This window comes from Blennius ocellaris (genome assembly GCF_963422515.1).
Source record: "Blennius ocellaris genome assembly, chromosome: 15".
NCBI lineage: Eukaryota > Metazoa > Chordata > Actinopteri > Blenniiformes > Blenniidae > Blennius > Blennius ocellaris.
Window position 1 is genome coordinate 1479883 of NC_137664.1, and position 20107 is coordinate 1499989.

At 43.7% G+C, this 20107-nt stretch overlaps 2 protein-coding genes and 1 long non-coding RNA gene across 3 annotated transcripts in view; 1 reads left to right on the forward strand and 2 right to left on the reverse strand.

Moving 5' to 3' along the window:
- Positions 1 to 1546, forward strand: part of pax8 (paired box 8) — a gene marked incomplete at its 3' end in the record, with an annotated part of 9282 nt that extends 7736 nt beyond the window's left edge. Inside the window, 1 exon segment of the mRNA XM_080509852.1 lies at positions 1518 to 1546. Within this exon segment, the coding sequence (XP_080365978.1) occupies positions 1518 to 1546 (29 nt within the window).
- Positions 1547 to 3589: 2043 nt separating this feature from the next.
- LOC308140616 (PH and SEC7 domain-containing protein 3) lies at positions 3590 to 17694 on the reverse strand. Its single transcript, XM_080510462.1, has 13 exons — positions 17428 to 17694; positions 15835 to 16623; positions 13740 to 13820; positions 13553 to 13665; positions 13413 to 13471; positions 12181 to 12270; positions 12037 to 12080; positions 11329 to 11501; positions 9871 to 9941; positions 9648 to 9793; positions 5476 to 5620; positions 5236 to 5382; positions 3590 to 3914 (listed from the first exon to the last, which is right to left on the reverse strand). The coding sequence occupies exons 2-13, from the start codon at positions 16461 to 16463 to the stop codon at positions 3621 to 3623; spliced, it is 1992 nt and encodes a 663-aa protein (XP_080366588.1). The 5' UTR covers positions 16464 to 16623; positions 17428 to 17694; the 3' UTR covers positions 3590 to 3620.
- Positions 17695 to 17706: 12 nt separating this feature from the next.
- LOC308140617 lies at positions 17707 to 18473 on the reverse strand. The gene is made up of 3 exons (XR_013936957.1): positions 18215 to 18473; positions 17838 to 17943; positions 17707 to 17758 (listed from the first exon to the last, which is right to left on the reverse strand). It is a non-coding gene; the product is annotated as an uncharacterized lncRNA (long non-coding RNA).
- Positions 18474 to 20107: the final 1634 nt, after the last annotated feature.

Sequence of the window (20107 nt, forward strand, 5' to 3'; positions counted from 1 at the left end):
GATTATAGAGCATCTTCCTCCTCTAACGAGCATCTTTAGCATTATTAGACGACCTGATCAAACAAAAGGTTAATATTCGTTCCTACTAAATTAATTGCACTATTTAGTTTAAAGAAGTAAGAGTGATGGAGGATTACCCCCCCCCCCCCCCCCCCCCCCCCCCCCTCCCCCGGTGGCCCCGGGCCCCCGTCACTCATGTGGCCAATCAGTCACCCTCATCTGCAGAATGTGACTTTATCTTAACGAGCTGTTGTTTTCCTCTGTGAATGGACGGAGACGGTTTCCTGTCAGGGGACGACGAGATGAGCACGGTCCTGTCGGGAGGAGGAGAAGAGGAAGAGGAGGAAGAAGAGGAGGTGGAGGAGGACGGGGAAGAGGAGGAAGAGAAGGAGGAGGAAGAGAAGGAAGAGGAAGAGGAGGCGGAAGAAGGAGAAGCAGGAGGAGGAGGAAGGAGGAGGAAGGGGAGGAGTGGGAGGAGGAGGAAGAGGAGGAGAAGGAAGGAGGAAGGAGGAGGAAGAGGAAGAGGAGGAAGAGAAAGAGGAGGAAGGGGATGAGGAAGAAGAGAAAGAGGAGGAGGAAGAGGAGGAAGAGGAAGGAGGAAGAGGAAGAAGAGAAAGAGGAGGAAGAGGAGGAAGATGAGGAGGAAGAGGAAGAAGGAGGAAGAGGAAGAGGAAGAAGAGAAAGAGGAGGAGGAGGAGGAGGAGGAAGAAGAGGAAGAGGAGGAGGTGGAGGAGGATGGGGAAGAGGAGGAAGAGAAGGATGAGGAAGAGAAGGAAGAGGAAGAGGAGGCGGAAGAAGAAGAAGCAGGAGGAGGAAGAGGAGGAGGAGGAAGGAGGAGGAAGGGGAGGAGTGGGAGGAGGAGGAAGAGGAGGAGAAGGAAGGAGGAGGAGAAGGAGGAAGGAGAAGGAGGAAGAGGAAGAGGAGGAAGAGAAAGAGGAGGAAGGGGAAGAGGAAGAGGAAGAAGAGAAAGAGGAGGAGGAAGAGGAGGAAGAGGAAGGAGGAAGAGGAAGAAGAGAAAGAGGAGGAAGAGGAGGAAGATGAGGAGGAAGAGGAAGAAGGAGGAAGAGGAAGAGGAAGAAGAGAAAGAGGAGGAGGAGGAGGAAGAAGAAGAGGAAGAGGAGGACGAGGACGAGGACGAGGACGAGGAGGAAGAGGAGCACGAGGACGAGGACGAGGACGAGGACGAGGAGGATGAGGACGAGGACGAGGAGGATGAGGACGAGGACGAGGAGGAGGAGGAAGAGGAGGAGGAGGAGGAAGACCACCACCGGGCGTGGGGTCCAGATGAACGTCAGCTTGTCCGTGCCCGTGATCCGATTCAGGGACGGCGTGTCTGGACACTTCATTGTGTCTCCTATTGTCACATCACATTCCTCTGAGTGTGTGTGTGTGTGTGTGTGTGTGTGTGTGTGTGTGTGTGTGTGTGTGTGTGTGTGTGTGTGTGTGTGTGTGTGTGTGTGTGTGTGTGTGTGTGGCCTCGATTCCAGACATCCTGCTCCTATTGTTGGTCTCACCAGGCCGACCGCTGCTCAACATGTCGGACTGAAAGGACCCGTGCCACTGACACACACACACACACACACACACACACACACACACACACACACACACACACACACACACACACACACACACACACACACACACACACACACACACACACACACACACACACCAATACTTTTATGTACTTCTGAAGACAAATTTCAGCAGAATATTCAATTATATTCTATTATAATATTCAGATTTTCAGTGAAAAACAATAAATCCAATGAAGTAAAACGCAGTCGTTTTTAAATCAGATTCACAAAACGACAGATTAGCTGAAAATGGGCCTTGTTCATTTGAGAAAATTGTTTTTTGTGGAGGAAAAAAAATCTTAAAAGATATTCTGATTACATGTTGTGGCTGAGACAGAAAGAATTAAACACAGAATTAATATACATTAAAAAAAAATACTGTTCCACCCTTTGAATTCTTACATTTGACAACACAGCAAAATAAATAGAATCTATGTACCTCACAAAAACACTTTAAAAAAAAATATTTTGTCATAGAATGTGTTTAAATCATATTTCTTTACGTATAAACTTAAAGTGCGGATCACTAAGTGATATTTATACAATCGTGTCGCTGGAAAAGTGACTAAAATTACACATTTCACCGTTTCTACTTTCAAAATATGGATAAGTGAAGCTGTCTTATACTTTGTGTATTATTATTATCCCACAATATAAAATGTTTTGTACAAAAATCACACTAAATGTGACTTATTGGCTGTATATTTTTTTAAAATAATGAAAATTGCAGTCGTATTCTGTGACGTCAAAGCAGATTTTTATATTTTCTATGATAATCAGGTAAAACGTTGATATTTAACGTATTTAACGTGATAATGAGCACTATTTTTCCTGGAATTCATCGTTTCTAGTTGAGAAAAAAAGAAAAACCCCACAAAGATTGACAGGTTGTAAAACTTTCCCCCGGTGGAGTTTGAAATGAGATGGAAGTTTGTTTTGTAATGAGTTTGAAGAGGAAATAAAGTCACGACGTCTCGAGGGCAAATCAACATTTTATCAACATTTCAAAAGTAACAAAAAGTGCAAATATAAAAAGGGCTCCCTTCAGAGAGCCGCTGTGTGACGGCGCCCTCGTGTGGCGGAGATTGGGAAAAGGCACAAAGCTAAACAAAAAAAAAAAGTACTTTTTTGAGTATTCAAACAGCTGGAATACTCGAATACAGCGGACTCCGGTGATTTGAGGTTCCTCAGGGAGCGTCTGAGGACGACCCCCCCCCCCATGAGGACGACCCCCCCCCCCCATGAGGACGAACCCCCCCCCCCCCCCCCCCCCCGAGGTCAAAGTGCAACAAGGTGAAACTACTTAAAGGAGCGAAACCTTCGTTCTGCAGTTCTCAGGTGAAGCTTGTGGAGTTTGTGTTGAAAAGTGACTGTCTCACCCCGTCCCCCCGTCTCACACGTCCCCCGTCTCACACTGTGCCCCATCTCACACCGTCTCACACTGTCCCCCCGTCTCACACCGTCTCACACGTCACCCCCGTCTCAAACCGTACCGCCGTATCCCCTCGTCTCACACCGTCCCCCGTCTCATACTGTCTCACCCCGTCCCCCGTCTCACACTGTCCCCCCCGTCTCACCCCATCTCATACCGTACCGCCGTCTCCCCTCGTCTCACCCCGTCCCCCGTCTCACACCGTCTCACACGTCACCCCCGTCTCACACGTCCCCCGTCTCACACCGTCTCACACCGTCCCCCCGTCTCATACCGTCCCCCCGTCTCAAACCGTACCGCCGTCTCCCCTCGTCTCACACCGTCCCCCGTCTCACACGTCACCCCCGTCTCACACCGTCCCCCCGTCTCATACCGTCCCCCCGTCTCAAACTGTACCGCCGTCTCCCCTCGTCTCACACCGTCCCCCGTGTCACCCCGTCCCCCATCTCACACCGTCCCCCCGTCTCATACCGTCTCACTGTCCCCCGTCTCACACCATCCCCCGTCCCACACCGTCCCCCCTTCTCACACCGTCTCACACTGTCCCACTCGTCTCACACCATCCCCCGTCCCCCCGTCTCACGCCGTCTCACACTGTCCCACTCGTCTCACACCTCTTTGTTCCATCGAGGGACGACCATCCTGCGGTACGTCCGCCGCTCAGAGACGTTCCTCCGGACTTTGATGAGCTGCGCCGCCGCCCCGGCCTCCAGCGAGGGGCTGGAGTGAGACCTCTTCAGCCCGCCCTCCTCCTCCTCATCCTCCTCTTCCTCCTCGCCGCCGCCGCCGCTCACCGCCCGGTCGAACTGCTGCAAGGCGGCGCCGCTCAGACCGCCGTCGCTCGTCTTCTGCACGGAGCTCCACCCCTTCAACACCTGCAGGTAGATCTCATAACGACACACCTGGAGGAGGGGGAGGGGGAGAGGAAGAGGAAGAGGTGGAGGAAGAGGAGGGGGAGGGGGAGAGGAAGAGGTGGAGGAAGAGGAGGGGGAGAGGAAGAGGAAGAGGTGGAGGAAGAGGAGGGGGAGGGGGAGAGGAAGAGGAGGGGGAGGGGGAGAGGAAGAGGTGGAGGAAGAGGAGGGGGAGAGGAAGAGGAAGAGGTGGAGGAGACGAAGAGGAAGAGGTGGAGGAAGATGAGGGGGAGAGGAAGAGGAAGAGGTGGAGGAGAGGAAGACGTGGAGGAAGAGGAGGGGGAGGGGGAGAGGAAGAGGAAGAGGAAGAGGAAGAGGAGGGGGAGGGGGAGAGGAAGAGGTGGAGGAAGAGGAGGGGGAGAGGAAGAGGAAGAGGTGGAGGAGACGAAGAGGAAGAGGTGGAGGAAGATGAGGGGGAGAGGAAGAGGAAGAGGTGGAGGAGAGGAAGAGGAAGAAGAAAAAGAGGAAGAAGTGGAGGAAGAGGTGGAGGAGGGGAAGATGAAGAAGAAAAAGAGGAAGAGGTGGAGGAGAGGAAGAGGAAGAAAAAGAGGAAGTTGAAAAAAGAGGAAGAAGAAAAAGAGGAGAAAGGGCAAGAAGCAAAAGGAACAGAGAAAGAAGGGCAAGATGTAAAAGGAAGAAGAAAAAAGGAGGAAGAAAAAAAGAGGAAGTTGAAAAAGAAGAAAAGAGGAGGAAGAAGTGTTGGAAGAAAAAGGAGGAAGACGAAAAAGGGCAAGAAGTAAAAGGAAGAAAAGGAGGAGGAAGAAGAAGAAAAGAGGAGTAAGAAGGGCAAGAAGTAAAATAGGAAGAAGAGGAAGCAGGAGAAGAAAGAGAGGAGGAAGAAGAAGGTATATAATTATTGAGACATGAGGAAATTCTCTTTACAAGCGAACGAAGGAAAACCAATAAAACGTTAATAAACAAAGTCGTCACATTCCAACTTCAACACATCAAACCAGCATCAGAGGATTTATCAATCCACACAATGTTTATTCATTTTTTAATAACTGCTGCCGGAAAACTCCGGAAACTTCAGGACGCGGGGAAAAAAAAACTGTTTGACTAAACTCCAAAAATCCACAAATATAGAAATCGCTGCCATTTTACTGCATTTTTAAAGCTGGAAATAGTGAATAAAGTGTGATTATGTCTTAAAATAACCCCTCCGTGTGAGTAAAAGGTAAAAAGTACAGAACTTAAAACAAACACAATGTGTTTGTTTTAATAGGAATTATAACCTTTGTGCAGAAACCAACAACTGAAAACGCTGAAAACTCACATAGCTACAGTTAGCGACAGTCCTAGCTGTGTTCACCTCGTAGTGCAGGTACTCCGCTCGGACCCGCCGCTCCTCCAGGTCCTTGGCTTTGGCCTTCCTGCCGTCCGGCGTCTCGTCCTGCAGGCTGGAGAAATCCTCCTTGAACGACTGCAGCATGCGGCCGTGAGCCTGCAGCTGACGATCCTGCAACGGGAGCGCGTCTGTAAAAAAAAAAAACCCACCAGGGGCCACCAGGGCCGGGGGGGGGGGGGGGGGGTGGGGGGGGGGGAGTACTACCAGGGTGTGGGACGACCGCGAGGCGGGCAGGATGGGCCGGCAGAAGCGCCGCTGGGAGCCGATGGCGGCGGGAAACGGCGGCGACGACTGGAGAGCCGAGATCAAGTTGATGCGGCCGATCCAGGAATTCATCTCCATCCTGGACCTTGAGGAGGAGAAGCAAAGGTCAGAGGTGGAGAAGCTGTGAGGAGTTTTAAACTACTTGCAAGGTGTACAAGTACCGTCTTCACAGTATCAGTGTATTTTAATCACTTGTAACTTCATGATTAACTGGAAGCAGCTGATTCACACGTCGTGTGTCGTGATACGATGACGATGGTGTGATGTATGAAAAAAGGCCATTTCGCCCAGCCCGAGGCCAGAGTATCAATAAAGTACTAATATTGGTTAAAAAGTATCAATAAAGTACCAGTAATGTTCCAAAGTATCAATAAAGTACTAATATTGGTTAAAAAGTACCAGTACTGTTCCTAAGTATCAATAAAGTATTAATATTGGCTAAAAAGTACCAGTACTGTTCCAAAGTATCAATAAAGTACTAATATTGATTAAAAAGTATCAATAAAGTATTAATATTGGTTAAAAAGTACCAGTACTGTTCCAAAGTATCAATAAAGTACTGTCAATCATTAAAAAGTATCAATAAAGTACCAGTACTGTTCCAAAGTATCAATAAAGTACTAACATTGTTAAAAGTATCAATAAAGTACCAGTAATGTTCCAAAGTATCAATAAAGTACTAATATTGGTTAAAAAGTATCAATAAAGTACTAATATTGGTTAAAAAGTATCAATAAAGTATTAATATTGGTTAAAAGTACCAGTACTGTTCCAAAGTATCAATAAAGTACTAATATTGGTTAAAAAGTATCAATAAAGTATTAATATTGGCTAAAAAGTACCAGTACTGTTCCAAAGTATCAATAAAGTACTGTCAATCATTAAAAAGTATCAATAAAGTACCAGTACTGTTCCAAAGTATCAATAAAGTACTGTCAATCACTAAAAAGTATCAATAAAGTACCAGTACTGTTCCAAAGTATCAATAAAGTACTAATATTGATTAAAAAGTACCAGTACTGTTCCAAAGTATCAATAAAGTACTATATTGATTAAAAAGTATCATAAAGTATAATATTGGTTAAAAAGTACCAGTACTGTTCCAAAGTATCAATAAAGTATTAATATTGTTAAAAAGTCCAGTACTGTTCCAAAGTATCAATAAAGTACTAATATTGATTAAAAAGTATCAATAAAGTATTAATATTGGTTAAAAAGTACCAGTACTGTTCCAAAGTATCAATAAAGTACTGTCAATCACTAAAAAGTATCAATAAAGTACCAGTACTGTTCCAAAGTATCAATAAAGTACTAATATTGATTAAAAAGTATCAATAAAGTATTAATATTGGTTAAAAAGTATTGATAAAGTATTATTATTGGTTAAAAAGTACCAGTACTGTTCCCAAGTATCAATAAAGTATTAATATTGGCTAAAAAGTACCAGTACTGTTCCAAAGTATCAATAAAGTACTAATATTGATTAAAAAGCATCAATAAAGTATTAATATTGGTTAAAAAGTACCAGTACTGTTCCAAAGTATCAATAAAGTACTGTCAATCATTAAAAAGTATCAATAAAGTACCAGTACTGTTCCAAAGTATCAATAAAGTACTAATATGATTAAAAAGTACCAGTACTGTTCCTAAGTATCAATAAAGTATTAATATTGGCTAAAAAGTACCAGTACTGTTCCAAAGTATCAATAAAGTACTAATATTGATTAAAAGTATCAATAAAGTATTAATATTGGTTAAAAAGTACCAGTACTGTTCCAAAGTATCAATAAAGTACTGTCAATCATTAAAAAGTATCAATAAAGTACCAGTACTGTTCCAAAGTATCAATAAAGTACTAACATTGTTTAAAAGTATCAATAAAGTACCAGTAATGTTCCAAAGTATCAATAAAGTACTAATATTGGTTAAAAAGTATCAATAAAGTACTAATATTGGTTAAAAAGTATCAATAAAGTATTAATATTGGTTAAAAAGTACCAGTACTGTTCCAAGTATCAATAAAGTACTAATATGGTTAAAAGTATCAATAAAGTATTAATATTGGCTAAAAAGTACCAGTACTGTTCCAAAGTATCAATAAAGGTACTGTCAATCATTAAAAAGTATCAATAAAGTACCAGTACTGTTCCAAAGTATCAATAAAGTACTGTCAATCACTAAAAAGTATCATAAAGTACCAGTACTGTTCCAAAGTATCAATAAAGTACTAATATTGATTAAAAAGTACCAGTACTGTTCCAAAGTATCAATAAAGTACTAATATTGATTAAAAAGTATCAATAAAGTATTAATATTGGTTAAAAAGTACCAGTACTGTTCCAAAGTATCAATAAAGTATTATATTGGTTAAAAAGTACCAGTACTGTTCCAAAGTATCAATAAAGTACTAATATTGATTAAAAAGTATCAATAAGTATTAATATTGGTTAAAAAGTACCAGTACTGTTCAAAGTATCAATAAAGTACTGTCAATCACTAAAAAGTATCAATAAAGTACCAGTACTGTTCCAAAGTATCAATAAAGTACTAATATTGATTAAAAGTATCATAAAGTATTAATATTGGTTAAAAAGTATTGATAAAGTATTATTATTGGTTAAAAAGTACCAGTACTGTTCCCAAGTATCAATAAAGTATTAATATTGGCTAAAAAGTACCAGTACTGTTTCCAAAGTATCAATAAAGTACTAATATTGATTAAAAAGCATCAATAAAGTATTAATATTGGTTAAAAAGTACCAGTACTGTTCCAAAGTATCAATAAAGTACTGTCAATCATTAAAAAGTATCAATAAAGTACCAGTACTGTTCCAAAGTATCAATAAAGTACTAATATTGATTAAAAAGTATCAATAAAGTATTAATATTGGTTAAAAAGTATTGATAAAGTATTATTATTGGTTAAAAAGTACCAGTACTGTTCCAAAGTATCAATAAAGTACTAATATTGATTAAAAAGTATCAATAAAGTATTAATATTGGTTAAAAGTACCAGTACTGTTCCAAAGTATCAATAAAGTATTAATATTGGTTAAAAAGTACCAGTACTGTTCCAAAGTATCAATAAAGTACTAATATTGATTAAAAAGTATCAATAAAGTATTAATATTGGTTAAAAAGTACCAGTACTGTTCCAAAGTATCAATAAAGTACTGTCAATCACTAAAAAGTATCAATAAAGTACCAGTACTGTTCCAAAGTATCAATAAAGTACTAATATTGATTAAAAAGTATCAATAAAGTATTAATATTGGTTAAAAAGTATTGATAAAGTATTATTATTGGTTAAAAAGTACCAGTACTGTTCCCAAGTATCAATAAAGTATTAATATTGGCTAAAAAGTACCAGTACTGTTCCAAAGTATCAATAAAGTACTAATATTGATTAAAAAGCATCAATAAAGTATTAATATTGGTTAAAAAGTACCAGTACTGTTCCAAAGTATCAATAAAGTACTGTCAATCATTAAAAAGTATCAATAAAGTACCAGTACTGTTCCAAAGTATCAATAAAGTACTAATATTGATTAAAAAGCATCAATAAAGTATTAATATTGGTTAAAAAGTACCAGTACTGTTCCAAAGTATCAATAAAGTACTGTCAATCATTAAAAAGTATCAATAAAGTACCAGTACTGTTCCAAAGTATCAATAAAGTACTAATATTGATTAAAAAGTATCAATAAAGTATTAATATTGGTTAAAAAGTATTGATAAAGTATTATTATTGGTTAAAAAGTACCAGTATTGTTCCCAAGTATCAATAAAGTACTAACATTGTTTAAAAGTATCAACAAAGTACCAGTAATCATTAATAAGTATAAATAAAGCACAAATACTGGTTAAAAAGTATCAAAGCAGTAGCAGTAACAGTCCAGGTGTGTTGCCATGGAGACGAGGCGCAGGTGTGTGTGTGTGTGTTGCCATGGAGACGAGCTCCAGCTCACAGACAGGTGACCAGAGAGCAGGTGTGACGGTGGACAGGAAGTAGAACTCTGATGATTGTCAGTTAGTTCTAGTCGTCAGTTATCTAGTTGTATATATTTATTTACTTATTAACTTTTTAAAGGAGAAGAGTTTCCGTCACTCACGATCCCTGGAAGAGAAAAACCCTCCAGTCGGCCGTCTGCAGGCGGAACACGTAGGGCTTCTTGGTGTAGTCTGCCGCCGGCTCCGCCAGGGAGTGATGGAGGCTCACCACCTCCTCCTGGGTCTGCTGCTCCCGCCGGTAGTCGTCCTGAGCAGAGGGGCCGGTTACCGCCGGTTACCGCCGGAGGACGAGGCGGGGGGGGGGGGGGGGGCGGAGTCACTGACCTTGAGCAGGTAGAGCACCATCCCCTTCAGCACGGCGTAGAAGCTCCTCCAGCCCCGTTTGCCCCACGGAGCTGCAGGGAAACATCCGCAACACATTCCTCCGTCACCGAGCAGCAAGGAACTCAGCAGGGAGCCACAGGTCTGGGAATTTTCAAAGTTGGAAACTTCCTGTGGGAATTAACTGGAATTTATGGGAATTAAGGAGAATTAATTGGAAATACCGAGAATTTATAGAAATTTATGGGAATTAATGAGAATTTATGGGAATTAACGAGACTTTATGGGAATTCATGGGAATTAATGATAATTTATGGGAATTAATGAGAATTTATGGGAATTAATGAGAATTTATTGGAACCAACAAGAATTTATGGAAATTAATGATAATTTATGGGAATTAATGAGAATTTATGGGAATTAATGAGAATTTATTGGAACTAACAAGAATTTATGGGAATTTATGGGAATTAACGGGAATTTATGGGAATCGACAAGAATTTATGGGAATTAACAAGAATTTATGGGAATTAATGAGAATTTATGGGAATTAATGACAATTTATTGGAACTAATAAGAATTTATAGGAATTTATGGGAATAAATGAGAATTTATGGGAATTTATGGGAATGAATGATAATTTGTGGGAAATAATGAAAATGTATGGGAATTAATGAGAATTTATGGGAATTAACAAGAATTGATGGGAATTTATGTGAATTAACAAGAATCAACGGGACTAAAACAGGACAGCTGAGGCTACAACACAGTTTAGCTCCACCCGTGTGACGGATGTGAATGAATCAAAGGTTTCTATACGAACTTCAGTCATCTCCTAAAGAGCCTTTAGTTCGCCGCTTGCTTCACTGCTGCAGGAATCCTCATTAATGGTGAGTTTTTAAAACATATATTTAAGTTACTTTACAGTTTACTTCCTCTGATCCTCTGAAGTTAATTACGACGGATCTATTTATAGCTAATGTGAATTATGAGTTACAATTTAAAATATGCGACACGTCTGTCATGCGGGCCTCAACACAACTGTCTTAGTGACTTTTTCAGTCATTTTATTCAGGCGGCCACATATTTCATTTTGAAAATTCCCCAGCTTAACTTCCCATGGAAAGTTTCCCGCCGCTTCGCAACCCCGGCGTTGAGCGAGGCTGTGAACTGTGAGCGCCGGACACGCAACCGCTGGATGGAAAGGAACTAAATCACCGTTTAATTGACACAATGAGGGTTTGAAGGGAACTTGTTTCCACTCAGCAATAATGTTTAATCGCCGTTTCTTCCCGGAGAGAGAAAAATAAAGCAGAACTGGAGGCGACCAGCCCACGTCCCCACGTCCCCACGTCCCCACGTCCACACGTCCACACGTCCCCACGTCCACACGTCCCCACGTCCCCACGTCCCCACGTCCCCACGTCGTCCCGCCTCAAACCAGCGTTTGGCTCCACTCACTGCGTTTGCCGTCGACGTCGGCGTGCAGCTTCCTCCGGAGGAAGCCCCGCTTGGCCACCGCCGCCGTCTTGTCGTGGGGGACGTCCAGGAAGGGGTTGGCCTTGGAGCGCAGCGGCGCGTCCTGGCCGGCGTCCTCCTCCGGCAGCACGGCGCTCCTCAGCTCCTCCTCGTCGCTTCAACACGGAAGCCAGAGCGTCAGGACGGGTGAAGTTTAAAAAAAAATAAATAAATAAAATGAAAAAAAAAATAATAATAATAATAAATAATAAAAAAAATGAACAAAAAATGTTAAGGAAATAAATATAAATAGACTAATTAATTAATTAATTAAAATAAATCAATAATAGAAATAAATTAATACAAAATAAGAAAAATAATACATAAATGAATACAAAATAAGAAAAATACATAAATTAATACAAATATAATAATAATAAATAGATAAGTAAATAAATAATAAATAGATAAATAGATTCATAAAAATAAATGAATAAAAAACAAAATAATAATAAAAAAAATATAATAATAAATCGATAAATGAGTAAATAAATAAATACATTTATAAAAAGAAATTAATAAATTAATAAAAAATAAAATAATAAAACAAAATAAATAATAAATAAGTAAATTAACAAAAATAAATTAATAAATTAATTTAAAAAATCTAATAAATAAACAAACAGTTTGTTTGTCCCTCGTGTCACTCACACAGCCCACTGCAGCGGCTCGCTCTTTATGGAGTTATAGAGACTCTGCAGAAACAAACAAACAAACAAACAAACAACAAAAAACATCAAAGACTTGAATTCTGATCAACATTGAAATGTGTATTTGGGATTAATGAAAGTTTACTTTTAGCAGGTCTTTGCTGAAGTTCCCTCCTTCGTTCATCCCGTCCAGGTTGGACACAAACTTGGAGGACGACATGGACTTTCCGACGTGCTGTTAATAAATAAATAACAGCCTGGATCAGGAGTGTCCGCAGCGCCTCCACGAAGCTTTCACTAAATTATACCGGAATTAACATTTCGTCTCATATTTTAAAAATGTTATTAAGACAACAGTTATTTTCAGAAGGACTGAAATGGGTTTTAACTCGTGTCAAGAGTCAAATGTGGAGTAAAAAACTGCAAAAACCACAAGAAATGGAAAAAAAAACCCTCAAATGACAAGAATTTCAGAAAGAAAACAGCTTAAAATACCTTAACAGTTTAAAAAAAATGTTTACACCGAAAGCATTTTTAATGAAAATGTTAAAACACCTAAAAAAAAAAAAAAAAAAAGAAGGGTAAAACCACTAAAATCAGGTCCAAAAACAGCCGGAAATATAATAAAATGTTTTATTTTCCTAAATTGCATAAATGCAACACGAGATGTCAAACTACATGTGTAGCTCTATGATCTGCGTTTGTCTCATTTTAAAGGTTAAACTTCAAATTTGACTTAATGTAAAGTCACGGTGACGTCTCTTCTGGTTCCCGTGTTGATTTCTTTATGTGGAGCGAAATTAAAAAACTATTTCCTCCCACCTCTCATAAAAGTTCTTTTTTTTTTAATTAAAAAAAATATATATTTTTGGCATTTTTTAAAATATTTTATTTTATATTTTTAGACCCATTAGGTGTGTTTCGTGGTTTCAGTCACTTTAACTTCCATCATAACTTATTATTCACTAATTTCACTCAACAAATCAAACAGGAAACTCATCTTTAGCAGTAAAATCATCAAAAGTCATTTATTAAAATTTTGATTTTTGTGTTATTTTTAAATTTGTCCACAGCAGAATCCACACACATGGAATTGGGATGACCTTTGACCCCCAGCAGCTCCCCCCTGGGAGTACAGCGCCCCCTAAAGGCCTGGCATGGTTACTACATAGTTTTAAAACAGCATGACGGCAAAGACAAACACATTTTGACTTCAATTTTCCCCTTTAGAGCTTCTATATCAGTGTGTCTGCGTAAGAAAAACAATGTTTGTTCTCACATAACAGTGACGCTCCAGGTTTGCGGCGTCTTTTCCATAAAAGTGTCAGTTGGATTTATGCAATTTTAAATAGTTTCGGCGCTCGTTCGGTACGCTACCTGTCCGTGGAGGTCGGTGTTGAGAAGCATCAAGGCGCAGGTGAGCGCCAGCACGGCGCCTGAGGGGAAGGAGACAAAGTCAGGATGGCCGTCGGTGCAGGGAGGTTTAGGGGTGGGGGGGGGGGTGGGGGGGGGCTCACCGGGGGAGGAGGAGGAGTCGGGGTTGCACTGGTGGAAGCGGCAGGAGAAGTGCTGCAGGACGCGCTCCCTCTCCTGCGTCTCCCCGATCAGAACCACCACCTTCAGGAAGGACCTGAGGGGGCGAGAGGGGGGAAGTGTCACCGGCTGGCCCCTCCTTCTCTCTGGAGGGGGGGGGGGCTGGCTCACCTCAGGCCCTCGTCCAAACTCTGGCCGGCGAAGTCGAAGAAGCGGAGGTACTCTTCTCCCACGGCTCGACTGAAGTCGTTACTGGACGGGAAGGAGAGAAACAGATTCACGTCTTTTTAATCTCGATGCGAAAACAACATTAATGTTAAGATTCAATTGATTGGCATTCATTTTTAAATATTCAATTTCAAGCAAAAAGGGGGGGAAACGTGACGTTAAAGCGGCAAAGTCGAAGGGTCAAATCGTAAAATTTGCCTCGAAACTCAAGAGTTCGCTTTAAATTTAAAGGGAATTCAACTCAAACGCTCGGCTATTTGAGATTCTCGGGATTTTAATACATTAATCTTTCTAATTTAGGAAAGTAGTAATATTTAAATTAAAGTAAAACATTTATTGTGCCACTAAAATAATGACTATGTTTAAGGGAGGAGGATTAAATAAGTCTGTACTTCTTCCTGAACCCCTTTCTAACATGTAAAGCTCAAATATGAAAAATAAAATGTGAGCCATCGCTTAATTTTTTTAAATTTTTTTAGCTTTACTTATTGTCAGGTTTTTCTTTTTTTACTCGTTTGCTTCTTTTGTTTCTTCACTTTTTGCAAGATCAGAATAAAAGATGCATTCAGTCATTCAATTTTTCAGTATTCTCTATGCATTTTAAATGTGCTTTTATTTTCTTAATATCTTGTTTTATTTCTATGATTTTCATGTAATTGTCTGTGTTTCTTTGCTTCGTGTCTGAACGGTGCAAATAAACAAACTTCTCCAGGAGACGTCATGTCAGAGAAACTTGCTCGGCGTCACGCTATTAGCATCAGAAGCTAAAGGAACACAAACTTGCAGCTAGCAGCAGGAGGAGCAGGAACATAGACCTATAGAACTAGAAGCTAATGACACGAGGAGCGGGGCCATAGACCTATAGAAGTAGAAGCTACAGACGCTAGCAGGAGGAGCAAGGCCATAGACCTATAGAACTAGAAGCTACAGACGCTAGCAGGAGGAGCAAGGCCATAGACCTATAGAACTAGAAGCTTTGACGCTAACTGCAGCAGCAGAACTAGAAGCTACTGACGCTAGCAGCAGGAGGAGCATAGCCAAAGACCTATAGAACTAGAAGCTACTGACGCTAGCAGCAGGAGGAGCATAGCCAAAGACCTATAGAACTAGAAGCTACTGACGCTAGCAGCAGGAGGAGCAGGGCCATAGACCTATAGAACTAGAAGCTACTGACGCTAGCAGCAGGAGGAGCAGGGCCATAGACCTATAGAACTAGAAGCTACTGACGCTAGCAGCAGGAGGAGCAGGGCCATAGACCTATAGAACTAGAAGCTACTGACGCTAGCAGCAGGAGGAGCAGGGCCATAGACCTATAGAACTAGAAGCTACAGACGCTAGCAGCAGGGGGAGCAGGGCCATAGACCTATAGAACTAGAAGCTACTGACGCTAGCAGCAGGAGGAGCAGGGCCATAGACCTATAGAACTAGAAGCTGCTGACGCTAGCAGCAGGAGGAGCAGGGCCATAGACCTATAGAACTAGAAGCTACTGACGCTAGCAGCAGGAGGAGCAGGGCCATAGACCTATAGAACTAGAAGCTAATGACGCGAGGAGCGGGGCCATAGACCTATAGAACTAGAAGCTACAGACACTAGCAGGAGGAGCAAGGCCATAAGACCTATAGAACTAGAAGCTACTGACGCTAGCAGCAGGAGGAGCAGGGCCATAGACCTATAGAACTAGAAGCTAATGACGCGAGGAGCGGGGCCATAGACCTATAGAACTAGAAGCTACAGACACTAGCAGGAGGAGCAAGGCCATAAGACCTATAGAACTAGAAGCTACTGACGCTAGCAGCAGGAGGAGCAGGGCCATAGACCTATAGAACTAGAAGCTACTGACGCTAGCAGCAGGAGGAGCGGGGCCGTAGACCTATAGAACTAGAAGCTACTGACGCTAGCAGCAGGAGGAGCAGGGCCATAGACCTATAGAACTAGAAGCTACTAACGCTAGCAGCAGCAGGGCCATAGATCTATAGAACTAGAAGCTACTGACGCTAGCAGCAGCAGGACCATAGACCTATAGAACTAGAAGCTTACTCTTTGTCCAGGTGCTTCACCACGTCTGCACGTTGGATCCCGTCCAACTCGAAGAGCCGCTGGGCGAGGCGGCGAGCCTCCTCCCTGTCCGGCTCGCCTCCGTTCACGTGGGCCGACCCTCCGTTGGCGAGGACCGCCGGGGCGCCTTCCTCCCCGTCGCTCGCTTCACGCCGTTCGTCCTCCAAGTTCGGCTCGTCCGTCTGCGGCGGGACCTCGGCCCGGCGAGACGGCCGCTCCGTCACGTCGCCCGTCGACTCGTCCTGCTCCTCCGTCTCTGCAGACGCTTCGTCCTCGACGCCAAGCGGCTCTGCAGGTGGCGGTTGGCCGGACGGACCCGTCCGCCTTACGTCTGCCGACTCCTCCCCGTCCTGCGGCGGCGGCGCCGGGGCCTGCTCTGGGTTTGCGCTCATATCACCCCGGCTGGACCGCAACGATGATGAAGATGATGATGGTGGTGATGACGAGGCGCCTCGGTCCTCCGAGCTCGCCTCCACCAGATCTTCACCCTCCCGAACGACGGGACGCGAGCTTTCTAGCTTCTCTTCATTTTGCGCCTCCGGTATCGAGGCGTCGTCGCCGCCGTCCACGACCTTGGGCTGCTCGGCGTCGGCGTTCTGACCGACGCACATTTCCGACCCGTCGGTCTGACGGGCGAGATCTGGACCGGAGTCCGAGCCGGGGCCGTCCGAGCCGGGGTCGTCCACCGGGGGCGCCGGCCCTCGAGGGTCCGTGGGCTCTGAGGTAGGGGGGGTGGCGTCGGTTTGCAGCGGCTCCGACTCCCGGGAAAGTCTGGAGGAGGAGCGCAAGGTTATCCATGGTAGAAAGGCAAAGGAACTATCTTCTTCACTGTTCGGCTTCATTTGCAATGTGGGAAAGTTTGAAAACCGACATGAACAGCAGGAAAAACCTGTTTTAAATTTCACCCCCCCCCAAAAAAAAGACACAAGACCTTCTGCTCCCGATAGGAAAGTATTTGGGACCAACATGCTGCTACAATAGCTTGTTTGTTGATTTGGACCAAACGACAATGAAGACCTTGTTATTGACTATCGTCTCTAAAAGTAAACAGATCCCCCCTCCCCCCCCTCCCCCCCCCAAAAAACCCCTTGAGGCTAAAAAAAGATTCCACTAGTGTCTTTGAGAACCAGTAGTAGTTTGACCTTTGATGTCTCTTTGATGTCTCACCAGACCAACGTTCACCGGCCCTCCACCGCCTCGGTGGACAAACACTGACCCCTGCAGGCCGGGAGCAAAACCACAGGAGCTGCACTTCGGGACACACTGACCACTGGAAGGTAAAACTACTCAATACTGAAGTATTATAAATACTAAATATTCTAAAGGATATTATTAACGTTATGTGTTAAAACTTGATCTCATGTCTTTATATACTCGTTGATAAAAGCTGTTAATAGATCAGACTCGGTGGTGGACGACTGATCGGCGTTTATCTGTGCAGTAGCGAAGAGGATCGTCCCGGCGTGTTTCGAAAACGTGTTTTAATGCTGAGGTTTGTAAAAAAAAACAAAAAACAAAAAACAAAACCACAAATGACTTCGTCTCTTCCGCTTCACAAGGTGCCGGGTTACTCACTCGTCTCTCACGGGATGGACGGTATTCGCCTCCTCGCCGCCGGGCACAGACGTCGACTCGTCTTCTACCTCTTCCTCCTCCTCCTCCTCTTCCTCCTCCTCCTCTTCCTCCTCCTCCTCCTCTCGACTCTCGTCGCTGCCGGCTGAAGTTTGTTCCTCCTCCGACTCCAGCTGCCGAGTCAGCAGAGCTCCCGGCTCTTCTTCTTCTTCCCCTTCTGCTCGCGGGTCCGTCAAACTCTCGTCCTCCGATTCTTCGGAACTGATTAAATCCTCGGTCCGGTCCTCCTCCTCCTCCTCCTCCTCTTCCTCAGAGTTTATCCTCGATGAGATTTCTGAGAGATTTTGAGTTGAAGTTGACGACGAGGCACTGAAAATCGTTCCGACCAGATTAAAGAAGTGACTCGTACGTACCGTAGTTCCTCTCCAGCAGCTCGCGTGGCGTCTCTTCCTTTTCCTGTATCACCGGCTCTGCAGCATCACATGGCTGGATATTGCAACACAGGCCATCGAACACGAGCTGCGAGAGAGAGAGAGAGAGAGAGAGAGAGAGAGACAGAGAGAGACAGAGAGAGAAAAAAAAACAAAAACCCCCAAAAACTTGTGATTTGCCGTTGGGTTTGATGTGTTTCTCATCTGACCGGCGTTACGTCCGCTCTGTAACCCCCCCCCACCCTCCGCCTCCGCAAACCCAGACAGACGGGGGGGGTGGCGTCTAACGGGTCATTGAAGACGGTCCACACCGAGAGGACGGACCCAACTCGCCTCGCTCGCGAAGAAAAAGCGCTTACCTCGGCGTAATTCCCCGACCGGCGGCGATCCGGGTCCGGAGGCTGTGAGTCGACTCCGCCGCGCGGCGCCCGGACGTCCCGCTCCGGCGGCTCGGCGGGGACGTCCCGGGGACGGGGGTGGCGGCAGCGACGCCGCCGGGGGGGTGGTGGTGTCGTCGTCGTCGTCGGGGACGACGGCGGCGGCGGCTGGGGACGTCCCACTGCACCGTGGCGCAGGAAATCGGACTCTGCGGCCAGAGGAGCTGCTCCCACTGCTCTGCCTCCTCTGGAGACTCCCCCCCTCCCCCTCCCCCTCCCCCTCCCCCTCCCCTCCTCCCCCTCCCTCCCTCCTCCCTCCATCCCGTCTGCACTCGCCTCCCGCTGTCCAATCAGCAGATTTATAGGCGTCCGTGACTCCTGCTGACGGAGGGAATCTCCGTCCTCCCGGTTCTCCTCCTCCTCCTCCATTAGCGGCGACGGTCCGACGACTTCAAGGCGCTTCAAAGTTTTATTTTGGCGGCGGCGCGTCTCTCGCGGCTCTAAAATCCCGACAACGGTCGCGCGGGCGTGAGCTTGGAAGCGTGCGGCGGCATCCGGGGGCGTCCATCAACAGCTCTGAAACATCAGTCAATAAACAAATAAACACCTACGTCCCACAATAATCAACACAAATAAAAGCCTTTTCTGCAAATTGGGATTCAAATAACTGGAAGTGGTGACAGAGACCCTACTGATCCTTTATCTCGACGACTAAAAACACTGAAATTTAAAGATTTAGTGGAGTAGAACCTTCTAAAAAAACCACGTTTAAAGCTCATCTGGAAATTTTACCGAACAAATTGCAAAACAGACTCGCCGAGAGAAAAAGTAGCTCTGAACTGGAAGGAACTGAGGTTTTTACAGAACCCGGGTTTCAATCGGCCGTAATGGAAAAAAAGCATCTCAATGGAAGGAGTCGGTCTTGATTGTAAAATTAAAACTTCTAAATCCATTGATGTGTTTAAGAAACTTGTTAAATCATCAATGTTGCAGAAATACGACACTGCGGAGAAACAGATCAACCTTATTTATGTATTTTGTGTTTGATGTTTTGAAAAAAAAAAACGGCTGAATGAACTGGAACTGTAAATGATTTAAAAATAAATAATAAAATGAAAAAAAATGAAATGAAATAACTGCTGGCTTCCGTCCAGCAGAAACATCTGACGAGACACAGAGCAGCCATTCATGAGACTCGGCTATATCGGTCCGCGAGGGAATTCCTGCCGATTGCAAATCTGGAGTGAGCGTCTTTCCAGCAGCTCGTCTCTTTGAAGTCTTTTAAGTCTCCCCCGCGATTCTGGGGTAAACTGTACGACTTTAATGTGTTGAAAATGTTTGTTTCAACGTGCAAAACCACATAAAACTAATATAAATAAGAAAATTTGTGGCCGTTTTCCCAATATCATCCATTCAGGAAGCTTTTATTTTGTAAAATCGCAGGAGAGCTTCTCATTTTACTGAAATTAAAGCAGAAATATATTGAATTTGTAAAGATTTTAAACCAGAATCGTGACACGTGTGGTGCGTTTCTATACCGTAGATCGAGTTTTTTTTTTAAAATCGAGAATAACTTTCAAGCTTTGAAATATTCTTCAGAGCCACTTTTGGATGGAAATATAGATTTCTACGTAAGAAATAAGAAACTTTCAACAGAAGGTTTTACACCAAACCTCTCAGGAGGGTTGCTTTTTTCACTGCCTCTCAGTTTTGTCTTGTTTCGGTATTTTAATCACCTCAGTTCAACTTTAAATGCTTTTTTCCTCCCCCCCTTTTTTTTTTTTGTTCTCGTATTTACCGTTTCCTCTTCCTCCTTCTTCCTCATTCTGCTCGTTTCTCTCTTCACCTTCCTGCGAGGCCCTTCGATTCGCAAAC

Excerpts from the sequence above, each read along its gene's own strand:
- LOC308140616 (XM_080510462.1), bottom strand. The coding sequence starts at position 16,463 with ATGTGCGTCGGTCAGAACGCCGACGCCGAGCAGCCCAAGGTCGTGGAC. Across the intron at positions 12,271-13,412 it reads ACACCGACCTCCACGGACAG|CACGTCGGAAAGTCCATGTC; the intron begins GTAGCGTACCGA and ends ATTTATTAACAG. Across the intron at positions 9,942-11,328 it reads CGACGTCGACGGCAAACGCA|CTCCGTGGGGCAAACGGGGC; the intron begins GTGAGTGGAGCC and ends GTTTCCCTGCAG.